The following is a 17,942-nucleotide window of genomic DNA, read 5'->3' on the forward strand; positions in this document are numbered from 1 at the left end:
CCGCGCGCGATGTCGGTTGGGCGGTTTGTTGCTGTGGTGATTAGAGACACGAGCCCGGATGGAGAGCCGTGAGCAGCGCGTCAACAGGTGAGAGACCGGCCCCGACCCCCGACCCCCGCCCGGGGAGACCGGCCCCGACCCCCGCCCGGGGAGACCGGCCCCGACCCCCGACCGGGGAGACCGGCCCCGACCCCCGCCCCCCGCCCGGGGAGACCGGCACCGACCCCCGACCGGGGAGACCGGCACCGACCCCCGCCCCCCGCCCGGGGAGACCGGCACCGACCCCCGACCGGGGAGACCGGCCCCGACCCCCGCCCCCCGCCCGGGGAGACCGGCACCGACCCCCGCCCCCCGCCCGGGGAGACCGGCACCGACCCCCGCCCCCCGCCCGGGGAGACCGGCACCGACCCCCGCCCCCCGCCCGGGGAGACCGGCACCGACCCCCGCCCCCCGCCCGGGGAGACCGGCACCGACCCCCGCCCCCCGCCCGGGGAGACCGGCACCGACCCCCGACCCCCGCCCGGGGAGACCGGCACCGACCCCCGCCCGGGGAGACCGGCACCGACCCCCGCCCGGGGAGACCGGCACCGACCCCCGCCCGGGGAGACCGGCACCGACCCCCGCCCGGGGAGACCGGCACCGACCCCCGCCCGGGGAGACCGGCACCGACCCCCGCCCGGGGAGACCGGCACCGACCCCCGCCCGGGGAGACCGGCACCGACCCCCGCCCGGGGAGACCGGCACCGACCCCCGCCCGGGGAGACCGGCACCGACCCCCGCCCGGGGAGACCGGCACCGACCCCCGCCCGGGGAGACCGGCACCGACCCCCGCCCGGGGAGACCGGCACCGACCCCGATCAGCGCGCTGGACTGAGTATGCCGGGCCGGGCCGGGGACTGTGCTGTGCGGGGCCGGGCCGGGGACTGTGCTGTGCGGGGCCGGGCCGGGCCGGGGACTGTGCTGTGCGGGGCCGGGCCGGGCCGGGGACTGTGCTGTGCGGGGCCGGGCCGGGCCGGGGACTGTGCTGTGCGGGGCCGGGGACTGTGCTGTGCGGGGCCGGGCCGGGCCGGGGACTGTGCTGTGCGGGGCCGGGCCGGGCCGGGGACTGTGCTGTGCTGTGTGGGCCGGGCCGGGGACTGTGCTGTGCGGGGCCGGGCCGGGCCGGGGACTGTGCTGTGTGGGCCGGGCCGGGCCGGGGACTGTGCTGTGCGGGGCCGGGCCGGGCCGGGCCGATGCTGAGAACAGTTTCACTGCCCGTGCTCATTTTGTCATAGCCAACAAAAGTTATGTGTGCACTTCCGGCCTACAAAACCTTGCCTCCTGTGAACTCTCGCCATTCTAAACTTCAGTCCACGTTTCTAGTGGAAACTGCCTTTGACACCATCTGAGATTTTTTCTGCTGAACATTTTTGTCTTCAGGAAGCTCTTTTTGGAAGTTAATTTTAAACTTTTCAGGGTTGTGTTAATTTGAACATTGACCAGCTCACACTCAACAGCCAACCAAGTAAATCTACATAATCTGCTGGCACCGGGCAGGTGGAAGGAGTTTCAGTGGGAGAGCATTTTGGTGGCAGTGATTATAATTCAGTTCGATTTAACATAGTTATGGAAAAGAACAAAGGAAAGGCCAATTTTACTAAGCTGAGAAGTGATTTATGCAAAAGTGGACTGGAACCAGCTACTTGAAGGTAAATGAGTGTCAGAGCAGTGGGAGGCGTTCAAGGGGGAGATTCACGGGGTTCAGAGTAAACATGTTCCCACAAAGAAAAAATGGAACTGCCAAATCTAGAGCCCCCTGGATAACGAGGAGCATACAGGGTAAGATAAGGCAAAAAAGGAAAGCTTTTGTCAGACACCAAAAGCTCAATACGGCAGAAAGCCTAGAGGAGCATGGAAAGTGCAAGGGTGAAATTAAGGAAATTAGGAAAGCAAAGAGAAGGTATGAAAAAGTACTGGCAAGTAAAATCAAAAAACCCAAAGATGTTTTAGAAATACATAAAGAACAAGAGGATAACTAAGGAAAGATTAGGGCCTATTAGGTTAACTTTTTGGTCTCTATGTGTGGAAGCGGAAGATGTGGGTATCTATGTGGGTAATGAATACTTTGCGTCTGTCTTCATAAAAGAGGAGGATGCAGAGATTGTAGTTAAGGAAGAGGAGTGTGAGAGAGGAAGTATTAAGGGGTTTAGCATCTTTGAAAGTAGATAAATCACCAGGCCCAGATGAAATGTATCCCAGGCTGCCAAGAGAAGCAAGGGAGGAAATAGCAGAGGCTCTGATCACCATTTTCCAATCCTCCCTAGCTACAGGCATGGTGCCAGAGGATTGGAAGACTGCTGACATTGTACCATTGTTTAAAAATGGAGAAAGAGATAGACCGAGTAATTATAGGCCAGTCAGTCTAACCTCGGTGGTGGGCAAATTATTGGAATCGATTCTGAGGGACGGCATAAATAGTCATTTAGAAAGGCACGGGTTAATCAAGGACAGTTATCATGGATTTGTTAAGGGAAGGTCGTGTCTGACTAACTTGATTGAATTTTTTGAGCAGGTAACAAGGAGGGTCGATGAGGATAACACATTTGATGTACTGTACGTGGATTTTAGCAAGGCTTTTGACAAGGTCTCATATGGCAGACTGGTCAAAAAAGTAAAAGCCCATAGGATCCAAGGGAAAGTGGCTAGTTGGATCCAAAATTGGCTCAGTGGCAGGAAGCAATGGGTAATGTTTTGTGACTGGAAGGCTGTTTCCAGTGGGGTCCCGCAAGGCTCAGTACTAGGTCCCTAGCTTTTTGTGGTACGTATTAATGATTTGGACTTGAATTTGGGGGGCTTGATCAAGAAGTTTGCAGATGATACAAAAATTGGCCGTGTGGTTGATAGTGAGAAGGAAAGCTGTAGACTGCAGGAAGATATCAATGGACTGGTCAGGTGAGCAGAAAAGTGGCAAATGGAATTCAATCCAGAGAAGTGTGAGGTAATGCATTTGGGGAGGGCAAACAAGGCAAGGGAGTATACAATAAATGGGAGGATACTGAGAGATGTAGAGGAAGAGAGGGACCTTGGAGTGCATGTCCACAGATCCCTGAAGGTAGCAGGACAGGTAGATAAGGTGGTTAAAAAGGCATACGGAATACTTTCCTTTATTAGCTGAGGCATGGACTGTAAGAACAGGGAGGTTATGCTAGAACTGTACAAACATTGGTTGGGCCACAGCTTGAGTACTGCACACAGTTCTGGTCACCACATTACAGGAAAGATAGATTGCGCTAGATGGGGTACAGAGAAGATTTACGAGGATGTTGCCAGAGCTGGAGAATTTTGGCTATTAGCAAAGATTGGATAGGCTGGTGTTTTCTTATTAACACAGGAGGCTGAGGGGAGATTTAATTGAGGTGTATAAAATTATGAGGGGCCTAGATAGAGTGGATAGGGAGGACCTATTTCCTTTAGCAGAGGGGTCAGTGACCAGGGGGCATGGATTTGAAGTAATGGGTAGAAGGATTAAATGCGAGCTGAGGAGAAGTTTTTTCATCCAGAGTGTGATGGGGGTCTGGAACTCACTGCCTGAAAGGGTGGTAGAGGCAGAAACCCTCAACTCATTTAAAAAGTACTTGGATGTGCACTCGAAGTGCCGTAATCTACAGGGCTACGGACCAAGTGCTAGAAAATGGGATTACGCTGGATAGCTCCTTTTCTCCCAGCACGGACACGATTGGCCGAATGGTCTCTTTCTGTGCCGTAACTTTCTATGATTGACACAGCACTTGCTGTGACTTGTCCATCTTGGACCATTGTACCTGTGAGGACAGTTGCTGCTGGATTATTTATGAATAAGCATTTTGGGAAATGCTTTCTTTTTGTATTCTAGATCAGCCATGGGCCGTAATTCATCCCATTCAGCCAAACGACAGACTACCCGAAACGATGGTTCTCCACCTATTCCATCAGTGAACGAGCGCCTGGCCTTCCTCCGGCCTTCTCGAGAACTGCTGGAGTATTACCGTAAAAAGATTGCAGAGTTTGACGAGGAGCACGGGAACCTCCTGCGAAGACTGGAGAACTACAAGGCCACGTATGAAGAGCAGGTGGGTTCCAGCAAGCTCAGCCAACTTGTGGGAGTCACACGTCAGCAGTTACTGATGGCACATAAAAAAATCTGCCAGCACAGAAGGGAGCATTATTGGAAGGAAAGGAGTAGTCTGCTTCCAGCTAACTGCAAGCAGTCTTCAAAATTGGCAGAAAAGTATTCTGTACTTCTTCATAAAACAACCTTAAATGACTCCCCAGTAGGCTCGATTGTAAAGCATCTTCCAGTGGAGAACTAAGTGTTACACACCTATAGATCCTAGGTCTGATTCCCAGTCTGTGCTGCAAAGTGACTTCAAAACACCTGGGCTGGTAAAGGGACAAAATCAGATGGGGTTTCTGTCTCGATTGCCATTGGGTTGCTGCTGGAAAGTATATCTCTGTGGAAGCTTGGTGAGAAGAGAATAGGCTCAGCTGAATGGTAGAATAGACTGCCTACACTGGCCTGTGAGCTATCGGAAGGTTGATGGCACCCCAACTAGAGTCTATGCCTTCAGGAGAGGAGAAAAATGGAAGGGGGAAGTCAATAGTGCTGCATGTCTGGCTGTGGAGCCAGACGAGAAATACACAGCAGTTCCAACATAGAAACAAGCTCAACCAGTCCAGGGCATTTACCCTCCACATGAGTAAATAGTTCTAAACACATTTACCATTTCCCTTCAACCCTTTTCCTTTATCCACCTAATCCTGAATCTGAACAGTTCCTGCCTTGGCCACTAACCCTGGAAGTGAATTCCACAGCCTCACAACTCCAATGAGATAACAAGAAGCTGCAAGAATACAGGACTTGCATGAGATCCAAGAGACACTGGCTTAAGTTTAGGGTACTTTAGATTTAACTAAATTGCACAGAGTTGGTTCAGTGTGTGGAATGGACTGCCCAGCAAGGCAGTGGAGGAAGGTGTTGTGGAGCAGTGTAATTCAGATTTGGACAGATATTTGAGAGGATGAATCATTGGGAGTGGCCAAATGAACTGCAGCCTTTTCATGTTCTGTACTTTGCTACGTTCTTATGGTTCTGGAGGTTTGGAAAGGGAGGTCACCTTGTTGGCCGATTAAATCCTAAATCAGAACACCCAGATATGTTCGTATCAGTACCTTAAGATATCTGCAAATTATTGGTATCGGAAATAAACTGTCACCAAGATGCATAGCTCACAAAAACAGAAAGCTTGGGCACACTTCACTTGCGTGTCAGTTTGGCTCGGTTAGTAACACTCCTGCCTTTGTCAGAAGGTTGTGGATTAGAGCCCTTGTATGGAATTTGGTACGTAGTGGTGCTGCACTGTCATCTTTCAGATGAGACATTAAACAGTGGCCTGGTCTGTCTGTGTGGAGAGAACAGACAATTTGACATTAACTTATGGACTTTTCAACAGAACCACAGGTGAACAGCATTTAAATAGTAACAGAACAAAGAGAAGAGGGAGGGGAAACATACACACACAATCACGTAAGATAAGGATGTCAAGGCCTTGGAGAGGTTGCTGAGGAGATATACAAGAATGATACCAGGGATGTGAGAACTCACTTATGTGGAGAGATGAGAGAAGCTGGGATTGTTCTCCTTAGAACAGAGAAGGTTATGGGGAGATTTATTGGAGGTGTTCAAAATTCTGAAGGGTTTTGGTAGAATAAATAAGGAGAAACTGTTTCCACTGGTAGGAGGGTTAGTAACCAGAGGACACAGATTTAAGGTAATCAGCAAAAGAACCAGAAGGGAGATGAGAATTTTTTTTACACAGCGAGTTGTTATGATCTGGAATGCACTGCCTGAGAGGGTGGTGGAAACAGATTCAATAATAACTTTCAGAAAGTAATCGGCTTATACTTGAAATGGAAAAAATTACAGGGTTATGGGGGAAAGAGCAGGGAGAGTGGGACAAATTGGAGAGCTCTTTCAAAGATCAGGCATGATGGGCTGAATTGCCTCCTTCGGTGCTGTATGATTCTAGTTAAGTCAATAACGAGATTTAGTGGCAGTATGAGAGAAATCAAAGAACATGAAGGTATTTACAATTTGTGAATATAGGCGCATTCCCTTAAGACATGTTCAACTATCTCACAATTGGTGTTGCTGATTTTGTTCTGAATCTCAAACCCATGTTTGTGCTATATTTCAACAGTTCTAGAATATTGGACTGTATCATAGTAGGTACTGCGCAGGAAGAGGCCATTCGGCCCATCATGTCTGTGCCGGCTCTTTGAAAGAGCAATCCAATTAGTCCCATTCCATTGCTTTTTCCCCAAAGCCCTGTAAGTTTTCTCCCTTCAAGTATTTATCCAATTCCCTTTTGAAACATACTATTGAATCTGCTTCCACCATCCTTTCAGGCAGTGCATTCCAGGTCATTACAACTCGCTGCATAAAAATGTTTCCTCATGTCGCCTCTAACTCTTTTGCCGGTCACCTTAAATCTGTGTCCTCTGGTTTACGACCCTTCTGCCACTGGAAACAGTTTCTGCCTATGTACTCTATCAAAACCCCTCATGATTTTGAACACCTATCAAATCTCCTCTTAACCTTCTCTGTTCTGAGGAGAACAACCCCAGACTCTCCACTCTCTCCACATAACTGAAGTTCCTCATCCCTGGCACCATTCTAGTAAATCTCTTCTGAACCCTCTCTAAGGCCTTCACATCCTTCCTAAAGTGTGGTCCCAGAATTGAACACAATACTCCAGCTGGGGCCTAACCAGTGTTTTATAAAGGTTCAGCATAACATCTTTGCTTTTGTACTCTAAGCCTCTATTAATAAAGCCCAAGATCCTATCTGCTTTTTTAACAGCCTTCTCAACTTGTCCTGCCACCTTCAAAGATTTGTGTACATACACGCCCAGGTCTGTCTGTTACTGCACTCCCTTTAACTTTGTACCATTTGGTTCATATTGCCTCTCCTCATTCTTCCTACCAAAATGTCTCACTCCAAACTTGTCTGCGTTAAATTTCATCTGCCATGTGTCTGCCCATTTCACCAGTCTGTCTCTGTCCTCTTGAAGTCTTTGAGATCAAGATTGTCATAGAATCAAAGAAATTTATGGCACAGAAGGAGGCCATTAGGCCCATCGTGTCTGTGCTGGCCGGAAAAGAGCCATTCAGCCTAATCCCACTTTCCAGCTCTTGGTCTGTAGCTTTGTAGATTACGACACTTCAGGTGCACATCCAAGTACTTTTTAAATCTGATAAGGGTTTCTGCCTCTACCACCCTTTCAGGCAGTGAGTTCCAGACCCCCACCACCCTCTGGGTGAAAAAAATTCTCCTCAACTCCCCTCTAATCCTTCTACCAATTGCTTTAAATCTATGCTCCCTGGTTATGGACCACTCCGCTAAGGGAAATAGGTCCTTCCTATCCACTCTATCTAGGCTGCTCATAGTTTTATACACCTCAATTAAATCTCCCCTCAGCCTCCTATGTTCCAAAGAAAACAACCCCAGCCTATCCAATCTTTCCTCATAGCTAAAATTCTCCAGTCCTGGCAACATCCTCGTAAATTTCCTCTGTACCCTCTGGTGCAATCTCATCTTTCCTGTAATGTGGTGACCAGAACTGTACGCAGTACTCAAGCTGTGGCCTAACTAGTGTTTTATATTCTATGTCTTGGCTAATAAAGGAAAGTATGCCGTATGCCTTCTTAACCACTTTCTCCACCTGTCCTGCTACCTTCAGGCATCTGTGGACATACATTCCAACATCCCTCTGTTCCTCTACACCTCTCAGTATCCTCCCATTTATTGTGTATTTCCTTGCCTTGTTTGCCCTCCCCAAATGCATTACCTCACATTTCTCTGGATTGAATTCCATTTGCCACTTTTCTGCCCACTGACCAGTCCGTTGATATCTTCCTGCAGTCTACAGCTTTCCTCCTCACTCAACTACACAGCCAATATTTGCATCATTTGCAAACTTCTTAATCATGCCCTCTACATTTAAGTCTAAATTATTGATATATACCACAAAAAGCAAGGGATCTATTACTGAGCCCTGCGGACTGGAAACAGCCTTCCAGTCACAAAAACACCCGTCAACCATTACCCTTTGCTTCCTGCCACTGAGCCAATGTTGGATCCAACTTGCCACTTGCTCTTCGAACCCATGGGCTGTTAGTTTTCTGCCCTGTGGGACCTTGTCAAAAAGCCTTGCTAAAATCCATGTAGACTACATCAAACACGCTACCCTCATCCTGGATACATTTCATCCAGGCCTGGCCATTTATCTACTTTCAAAAATGCTAAACCCCTTAATACTTCCCCTCTCACTATGTTTAACCCATCCAATATTTCCCAATCGTTCTCCTTAACTACAATGCCTACATCGTCCCCCTCTTTTGTGAAGACAGATGCGAAGTATTCATTCAAGAAACATACCCGACTTCCGCCTCCCCACACAGGTTACCTTTTTGGTCTCTAACTGTGAGCTTCTTATCTTTTTATTTTCTCAGCATAAACTCCAGTGGGAGATGGGACAGAGGGAAGAGGAGATTGAGGAGCTACAGAAAGCTCTCAGCGACATGCAGGTTTACCTCTTTCAGGAACGTGAGCATGCACTGCGACTCTATGCTGAAAATGATCGACTAAAAATTAGGTAGGAAGGAAGGTTCCAGTGAATTGGACCAACTGGATGAAAGTGGCTGCCGTGGGTGAGCTACAAGATCTATGAAAAGCAGTATTACAATGTCCCCGAGGCAAAATACTTATCTAATTTGAAGTAGATGTGAATGGAGGCACCAAATACAAGATGTCACCAGTGTTCATTTAGCAGGTCTTGGTGTTGGGCTTCTCACTCTAGTTTAAAGCGGATGATATTGTTAGTTTGAATATTTGGATGAAAATTAGGCTGAAGCAGACGGTTGACATCCTCGGCTTTCTGCAATCCTCTCCATTGCATAGAGCACCTAACTCTACCTCCGCAACATTGCACAACTCATCCAATCTGCTGCTGAAATGATCATCCATGGCTTTAGTCACATCCAGATTTGACTATTCAAGTGCTCTCCTGGCCAGCTTCACATCCTCCACCAGTGCGACCGATATCCTGTCCCACATCCACTCGCCTATCAGTCCCTGTCCTCGCTGACCTACATTAGCACTAGGTCCCCCAAAACCAGAAATTTAAAATTCTCATCTTGTGCTTAAATCCCTTCATGGCCTCACCTCCTTCTCTCTCTTCCCCCTCCCCCCCCCCCCCCCCCCCCGCCAACTCTGAAATTCCCTCCTTAAATCCGCCACCTCCCTCTCCTTTGAAACCGAGCTTTTGATTACCCCTCTTAATGTTCTCATTGGGCTCTGCATCCAGTTTCCTCAACCCTCTGCAGAGCCTTCATGTGTATTTCTACATTAAAGGCACTATGTAAATGCAAGTTGAGTAATTGGAAAACGGAGGGCCCTGGTTCTATTCCCACTGTGTGCAGAGTGCCCTGATCTCAACTAGGGAACAGTAGGGATGCCCCAGTTTGCCTTAGCATTGTTGGTTAGAGGAGGGCAAGGATTCCTGTTCCTGTTCCTTATCTGGTGGTCCCTGCTGGAAGATGTACACATTGGCATTGGGTAAGGAGAGAATCCAGCTCGGCTGTGTTCCCTCCCACCGCAGCACAGAGACCATGTCTAGGCTCAGACACGAGGAATGAGCTGGAGAGCTGGTGGAACTGTATTCCAGCAGGAATCAGTGTCTTGGACCTCCTTGAATGTGTTGTCGCCTCCCAAACCCATGTCCTTCTTTCCCGCAACTCCATGTTTGAACATGTCCAATCAGTTTTCTGCCCCTGCCGCAGCACTGAAACAGCCCTTATCAAAGTCACAAATGACATCCTCTGTGATTGTGATCATGGTGAACTATCCCTCTCATCCTTCTCGATCTGTCTGTAGCTTTTGACATGCTTAACCACACCATCCTCCTCCAACACCTCTCCTCCATCATCCAGCTAGGTGGGACTGTGCTCGCCTGGTTCCATTCTTATTTATCTATAGTTGTAGCCAGAGAATCACCTGCAAAGGCTTCTCTTCCCACTCCCGCACCGTTACCGCTGGGGTTTCCCAAGGATCTATCCTTGGCCCTCTCCTATTTCTCATCTAAATGTTGCCTCTCGGCGACATCATCCAAAAACACAATGTCACGTTCCACATGTACACTGATGACACCCAGCACTATCTCACCACCACCTCCCTCGACCCCTCCATTGTCTCTGATTTGTCACACTGCTTGTCCAACATCCAGTACTGGATGAGCAGAATTTTCCTCCAACTAAATATTGGGAAGACCGAAGCCATTGTCTTCTGTCCCCGCCGCAAACTCCGTTCCCTAGCCGCTGACTCCATCCCTCTCCCTAGCCACTGCCTGAGGCTGAACCAGACCGTTTGCAACCTTGGCATTCTATTTGACCCTGAGATGAGCTTCCAGTCACATATCCGCTCCATCGCCAAGACCACCTACTTCCACCTCCCTAACATCGTCCGTCTCCGCCCCTGCTTCAGCTCATCAGCTGCTGAAACCCTCATCCGTGCCTTTGTTACCTCCAGACTCGACTATTGCAATGCTCACCTGGCCGGCCTTCCACCTTCCATAAACTTGAGCTCATCCAAAACTCTGCTGCCCGTATCCTAACTCACACCAAGTCCCGTTCGCCCATCACCCCTGTGCTCACTGACCTACATTGGTTCCCGGTCCAGCGACACTTTAATTTTAAAATTCCCTTCCTTGTTTTCAAATCCCTCCATTGCCTCACCCCTCTCTATCTCTGCAACCTCCTCCAGCCCAACAACCCTCCGAGATCTCTGCGCTCCTCCAATTCTGGCCTCTTGCGCATCCCTGATTTTAATCGCACCACCATTGGCAGCCGTGACTTCAGCTGCCTAGGCCCTAAGCTCTGGAATTCCCTTCCTAAAGCTCTCCACCTCTCTCCCCCTTTAAGACGGTCCTTAAAACCTACCTCCTGCCTCCTGGACCAAGCTTTTCCTGTTCTGATATCTCCTTATGTGGCTCGGTTTCAAATTTTGTTTGATAATGCTCCTGTGAAGTGCCTTGGGACGTTTTACTACATTAAAGGCGCTATATAAATGCAAGTAGTTGTACTGGAGAGCTGGTGGCACTGTACCCCAGAGATCAGTGTCTTGAGAGGAGAGAACGGGTAAAATATGGCTTGCACCTGCAGACTGTTGTGAATAGTTGGATGATCAAGGTGAATCCATCAGTCCCATGCACATGCTGTTGTGTACTGTGATAGATTACACGGTGGTCAAGTGTAAAGTGCTTTCACCAAAATCTCTCTCTCTTTCTCTTCCCTGCACCCTTCCGGCACCAGCTGTAGTACTTCCTTGGTACTTTACCACTCACCTGATGTAACAGCCTCCAACTCCCTCACTCACCCGATGTAACAGCCTCTAATCCCCCCAATCACCTGATGTTGTACCCCACTGTGTCCCGATGAACTCCCTGGTTGGAATTCCCTTCAGTTCCATGCCCTGAAATTTTAATTGTCCAATTGCAGCCCTGCTTAGTACCCTGGGTCCAGCATAATTTCAGTTTATGGTGCATAAAAGTGCCCTTGTGTCCCCTTGCGTGCTCAATGTCCAATATCTTTGCACAGTGCCTTCTAGAAGCCTCTAGGAGTTCCCTCTGCTATGAGGATAATCCAGCCTTATGGTTCGTTACATCTCTGGTTTCAATTCCCGATGCCGGGGAGGTTGTTTTTAAAATATAACTGAACAGACTACCTAATAACCTGCCTGTTGACGTGCTGACATTTTCTACAAATTTGGTCATTGCAGGGAGTTGGAAGATCGGAAAAAGATTCAACACCTCTTGGCCCTGGTGGGCCCTGAAGCAGAAGCAATCACTTATTTTCACAAAGAGCCCCCACACAAGGTATTGCAGTTACTCCATCAGCTGAGCGAAGGGGCAGCTCAGGCCTTTGGTTCATTGTTTTTGTATTCTGAGAACCCAGTCACAAGATGTTAGAAGTGTTGTCCTCTGATTAGATTCAGAGCTTTATTTTGAATGTAAATTCTTAAATTCCTTGTGTTGAAACTGCACATAAAAACGAATAACCATAGCTCAGAGTTGGAGAGACAGGGGAATCACGAGGACATATATCCAGAGCTTGGAGCCATGTTGGCTCTGTGATCCTTCTCCCCCTCCTCTCCCCCCCCCCCCCCTCCCCCCCAGATGTTGGCCCTGTGGTCCTCCTCCCCCCCAGATGTTGGCCCTGTGGTCCTTCTCCTCCTCCTCCTCCATTCCCCCCCCACCAGGTGATGGCTCTGTGGTTTTTCTCCCTCTGGTCAACATTTATGTAGCCCCTTTGACGTAGTAAAACGGCCCAAGGCTCTTCACAGGAGAGTTATTAGATAAAAATTGTCACCGAGCCACATAAAGAGATATTAGAACAGGTGAAAGCTTGGTCAAAGAGATAGGCTTTAAGGAGCATCTTAAAGGAGGAGAGAAAGGTGGAGAGATTTAGGGAGGGAATTCCAGAGCTCAGGGCCTAGGCAGCTGAAGGCACGGCCGCCAATGGTGGAGCGAAGGAAATCGGGGATGCGCCATCGGCCAGAATTGGAGGAACGCAGAGATCTCGGAGGGTTGTAGGGCTGGAGGAGGTTACAGAGGTAGGGAGGGGAGAGACCATGGAGGGATTTGAAAGCAGGGATGAGAATTTTAAATTTGAGGTGTTGCTGGATAAGGGCAGCAGAGTTTTGGATGAGCTAAAGTTTACAGAGTGTGGAAGATGGGAGACGGCTAGGAGAGCATTGGAATAGACAAAAAATCGTGTTTGACTAACTTAATTGAGTTCTTTGAAGTAACATAATAGACTTGTAAGCAAAATTAAAACCCATGGGATTAAAGGGACAGTGGTAGCGTGGATACAAAATTGGCTGGGGGACAGAAAGCAAAGAGTAGTGGTGAATGGTTGTTTTTCATACTGGAGGAAGGTATACAGTGGTGTTTCCCAGGAGTCAATATCACTGCTCTTTTTGATATATATCAATGACCCGGACTTGGGTATAGAGGGTATAATTTCAAAGTTTACAGATGACACGAAACTCGGAAATGTAGTAAACAATGTGGAGGATGATAACTGACTTCAGGAGAACATAGACATACTGGTGAAATGGGCAGGCATGGCAGATAAAATTTAACACTGTGAAGTGATGCATTTTGGTAGGAAGAATGAGGAGAGATAATATAAACTAATTGGTACAATTTTAAAGGGGGTGCACGAGCAGAGAGACCTGGGGGTGCACATACACAAATCTTTGAAGGTGGCAGGACAAGTTGAGAAGGCTGTTAAAAAGCATATGGAATTCTGGGCTTTATTAATAGAGGCATAGAGTGTAAAAGCAAGGAAGGTATAAAACACTGGCTAGGACTCAGCTGGAGTATTATGTTAAATTCTGGGCACCACACTTCAGAAAGGATGTCAAAGCCTTAGAGAGGGTGCAGAACGGATTTATGAGAATGGTGCAAGGGATGGCGGACTTCAGTTCTGTGGATAGACTGGAGAAGCTGGGGTTGTTCTCCTTAGAGCAGAGAAGGTTAAGGGGAGATTTGATAGAGGTGTTTAGAAACTTAGAAAATAAGACCATGAGTAGGCCCTTCGAGCCTGCTGCGCCATTCAATATGATCCTCTATCTCAATACCATCTCAATACCATATTCCCGCTCTATCCCCATATCCCTTGATGCCTTTTGTGTCTAGAAACCTATCTAGCTCCTTCTTAAATATATTCAGTGACTTGGCCTTCACAGCCTTCTGTGGTACAGAATTCCACAGGTTCACCACCCTCTGAGTGAAGAGATTTCTCCTCATCTCAGTCCTAAATGTCCTACCCCGTATCCTGAGACTGTGACCCTTCGTTCTGGACCCCCCCCCCCCCAGCCAGGGGAAAGATCCTCCCTGCATCCAGTCTGTCTAGCCCTGTCAGAATTTTATATGTTTCAATGAGATCCCCTCTCATTCTTCTAAACTCGAGTGAATACAGGCCGAGTCGACCCGATCTCTCCTCATACGACAGTCCTGCCATCTCAGGGGTCAGTCTGGTGAACCTTCGCTGCACTCCCTCTATGGCAAGTATATCCTTTCTTATGTAAGGAGACCAAAACTGAACACAATACTCCAGGTGTGGTCTCACCAAGGCCCTGTATAACTGCAGTAAGACATTCTTGCTCCTATACTCAAATCCTCTTGCAATGAAGGCCAACGTACCATTTGCCTTCCTAACTGCTTGCTGCACCTGCATGTTTGCTTTCAGTGAGTGGTGTACAAGGACACCCAGGTCCCTTTGTACATCAACATTTCCCAATCTATCACCATTTAAATAATACTCTGCCTTTCTGTTTTTCCTTCCGAAGTGGATAACTTCACATTTATCCACATTATACTGCATCTGCCATGTATTTTCCCACTCACTCAACTTGTCTAAATCGCCTTGAAGCCTCTTTGCATCCTCCTCACAACTCACAATCCCAACTAGTTTTGTGTTGTCAACAAATTTGGAAATATTACATTTGGTTCCGTCATCCAAATCATTGATATAGATTGTGAATAGCTGGGGCCCAAGCACTGATCCCTGCGGTACCCCACTAGTCACTGCCTGTCACCCCGAAAAAGACCCATTTATTCCTACTCTCTGTTTCCTGTCTGTTAACCAATTTTCAATTCATGCCAGAATATGACCACCAATCCCATGTGCTTTAATTTTGCACACTAACCTCTTATGTGGGACTTATCAAAGGCCTTCTGAAAATCCAAATAAACCACATCCACTGGTTCTCCCTTATCTATTCTACCAGTTACATCCTCAAAAAAAACTCCAGTAGGTTTGTCAAACATGATTTCCCTTTCATAAATCCATGTTGACTTTGTCTAATCCCGTTGATATTTTCTAAGTGTCCTGATATCAAATCCTTTATAATAGACTAGCATTTTCCCTACTACTGATGTTAGGCTAACCGGTCTGTAATTCCCTGTTTTCTCTCTCCCTCTTTTTTTTTAAATAGTGGGGTTACATTTGCCACCCTCCAATCTGCAGGAACTGTTCCATAATCTATCGAATTTTTGGAAGATGACAACCAATGCATCCACTATTTCCATGGCTACCTCTTTTAGTACTCTGGGATGCAGATTATCAGGCCCTGGGGATTTATCGGCTTTCAGTCCCATTAATTTCTCCAGCACTATTTTTTTTACTAATACTAATTTCCTTTAATTCCTCCTTCTCACTAGTCCATTGGTTCCCTAGCATTTCTGGGAAGTTATTTGTGTCCTCTTCCGTGAAGATAGAACCAAAGTATTTGTTTAATTGCTCTGCCATTTCCTTGTTCCCCATTGTAAATTCTCCTGTTTCTGACTGTAAGGGACCTACATTTGTCTTCACTAATCTTTTTCTTTTTACATACTTGTAGAAGCTTTTACAGTCCACTTTTATGTTCCTTGCATGTTTACTCTCATACTCTATTTTTCCCCTCTTAATCAATCTCTTGGGTCCTTTTTTGCTGAATTCTAAACTGCTCCCAATCCTTAGGCTTGCTACTTTTTCTGGCAACTTTACATGACTCCTCTTTGGATCCTTAATTTCTTTTGTTAGCCATGGTTGGGCCACATTTCCTTTTGTGTTTTTGCGCCAGAAATCATGAATGGTTTTGACAGAGTACATAAGGAGAAACTGTTTCCAGTGGCAGAAGGGTCATTAACCAGAGGATCCAGATTTAAGGCGATCAGCAAAAGAGCCAGCGGCAATATGAGGAAACATTTTTTACGCAGCAAGTTGTGATGATCTGGAATGCGCTACCTGAACGGGTGGTGGAAGCAGTTTCAATAGTAACTTTCAAAAGGGAATTGGATAAATACTTGAAGGGAAAATATTTACAGTGCTATGGGGAAAGAGTGCGGGAATGGGAGCTGGCACAGGCATGGTACTATGATACTATAGAAAGCATAGATGAGGGTTTCAGAGGCTGACTGGCTGAGGCAGGGGCAGTCAATATTACAGGGTGAAAGTAGGTTGTCTTCATGTTGGAGAGCATATGGAGTCGGAAGCTCAGGGTCAAACAACAAATACAACTTGCATTTATATAGTGCCTTTATGGTAGTAAAACGTCCCAAGACACTTCACAGGAGCGATTATCAAACAAAATTTGACTCCGAGCCACAGATGGAGATATTAGGACTGGTGACCAAAATCTTGGTCGAAGAGATAGATTTTGAGGAGAGAAAGGTGGAGAGGTTTAGGGAGGAAATTCCAGAGCTTAGGGCATTGGCAGCTGAAGGCACGGCCGCTAATGGTGGAGCAATTTAAAATTGGGGATGCGCAAGAGGCAAGAATTGCAGGAGCGCAGAGATCTTGGAGGGTTTCAGACCTGGAGGTGGTTACAGAGATAGGGAGGAGCGACTCCATGGAGAGATTTGAAAACAAGGATGAGAATTTTAAAATCGAGTTGTTCCCACACCGGGAGCCAATGTAGGTCAGCGAGCACAGGGGTGCTGAGGTTGTGAACAGTCTGCTTCAGCTTCAGACAATGGACAGAGAGAGGGATGGAGTCGATGGCTAGGAAACGGATTTTGTGGCGGGGACTGAAGACAATGGTTTCCCAATATTTGGAGGAAATTTCTACTTATCCAATGCTGGAGGTCAGAAAAGCAGCGTGACAAATCGGATGCAGTGGGGGGGTTGAGAGATGATGGTGAGGTACATACGAGGGAACATAGGAACAGGAGTGGGCCATTCAGCCCCTCGAACCAGGTTCCACCATTTAATTAGATCATGGCTGATCTGTATATTACCTCCATCTACCCACCTTGGTTCCGTAGCTCTTAATACCCTTGCCGAACATAAATCTAACAATCAAAGGTTTAAAATTTGCAGTTGACCCAGTCTCTAGAAGTAAAGGGAATTAGGGGTTACGGGGAGCGGGCAGGAAATTGGACATGAATTTAGATTTGAGGTTAGGATCAGATCAGCCATGATCTTATTGAATGGCGGAGCAGGCTCGAGGGGCCGATTGGCCTACTCCTGCTCCTATTTCTTATGTTCTTATGTTCAACAGCTTTTTGGGGGAGAGAGTTTCAGATTTCCACTACCCCTTTGTGTGAAGAAGTGCTTCCTGACATCACCCCTGAACGGCCTAGATCTAATTTTAAGATTATGCCCCCTTGTTCTGGACTCCCCCACTAGAGGGAATAGTTTCTCTCTATCTACCCTATCAACTCCTTTAATCGTCATAAATGCATAAATTAGATCACCCCTTAATCTTCTATATTCAAGGGAATACAAGCCTAATTAAAATAAAAGCTGGGAGCGTAAAACTGCTGTTAGTTTATTAAATTTAATAACTTAACTTAGTTTATTAACTAGACTAATAAAACTAAACAAACAGGGGAAGGAGCTGATTGGCTGGTAGCTGGTTGAGCGTTTCTTTTTCTGTTGAGTTTTTTTAAGGGTTAATTTATTTTTGTTAAGTTTAGTAAACAATCTAATAAATCGAGGCATGACGGGACAGCTCAGACCCGTGGAATGCACGGCCTGTGCCATGTGGGAACTTCCCATGTCCTGGACAACCACAGGTGCAGGAAGTGTCGTCAGCTGGACGAGCTCGAGCTCCTGATCTCAGAGCTTGAGCAGCAGCTGGGGTCACTACAGTGTATCCGCGAGGCTGAGAGCTACACGGATAGCACGTTTCAGGAGATGGTCACCTCGCAGCTTAAGAAAGTGCAGGCAGAGAGGGACTGAGTGACCGCCATACAGACAAGGAGGACCAGGCAGGTAGTGCAGGAGTCCCCTGAGGGCATCTCACGATCTAACCAGCATTCAGTCCTGAATATTGCTGAGGGAGAGGGTTCCTTTGGGGGGAGTGCATCCAGAGCCAA

General features: G+C 47.6%; 1 protein-coding gene across 3 annotated transcripts in view; it reads left to right on the top strand.

Annotated features, from left to right (window-relative positions):
* ccdc77 (coiled-coil domain containing 77) overlaps nucleotides 1-17,942 on the top strand; it is a 67,775-nt gene continuing 49,833 nt past the window's right edge. Inside the window, exons 1-4 of one of the 3 annotated variants that reach the window (XM_067999952.1) lie at nucleotides 1-87; nucleotides 3,872-4,088; nucleotides 8,530-8,672; nucleotides 11,852-11,948. In XM_067999952.1, coding sequence (XP_067856053.1) covers nucleotides 59-87; nucleotides 3,872-4,088; nucleotides 8,530-8,672; nucleotides 11,852-11,948 — 486 coding nt within the window. In that variant the 5' untranslated portion in view covers nucleotides 1-58. Of the gene's footprint in view, nucleotides 88-794; nucleotides 875-1,146; nucleotides 1,689-3,871; nucleotides 4,089-8,529; nucleotides 8,673-11,851; nucleotides 11,949-17,942 lie in introns of those variants that run through there. The other 2 variants (XM_067999954.1, XM_067999953.1) reach the window with 2 other exon arrangements.

Source organism: Heptranchias perlo, chromosome 18, assembly GCF_035084215.1.
Source record: "Heptranchias perlo isolate sHepPer1 chromosome 18, sHepPer1.hap1, whole genome shotgun sequence".
Classification (NCBI taxonomy): Eukaryota; Metazoa; Chordata; class Chondrichthyes; order Hexanchiformes; family Hexanchidae; genus Heptranchias; species Heptranchias perlo.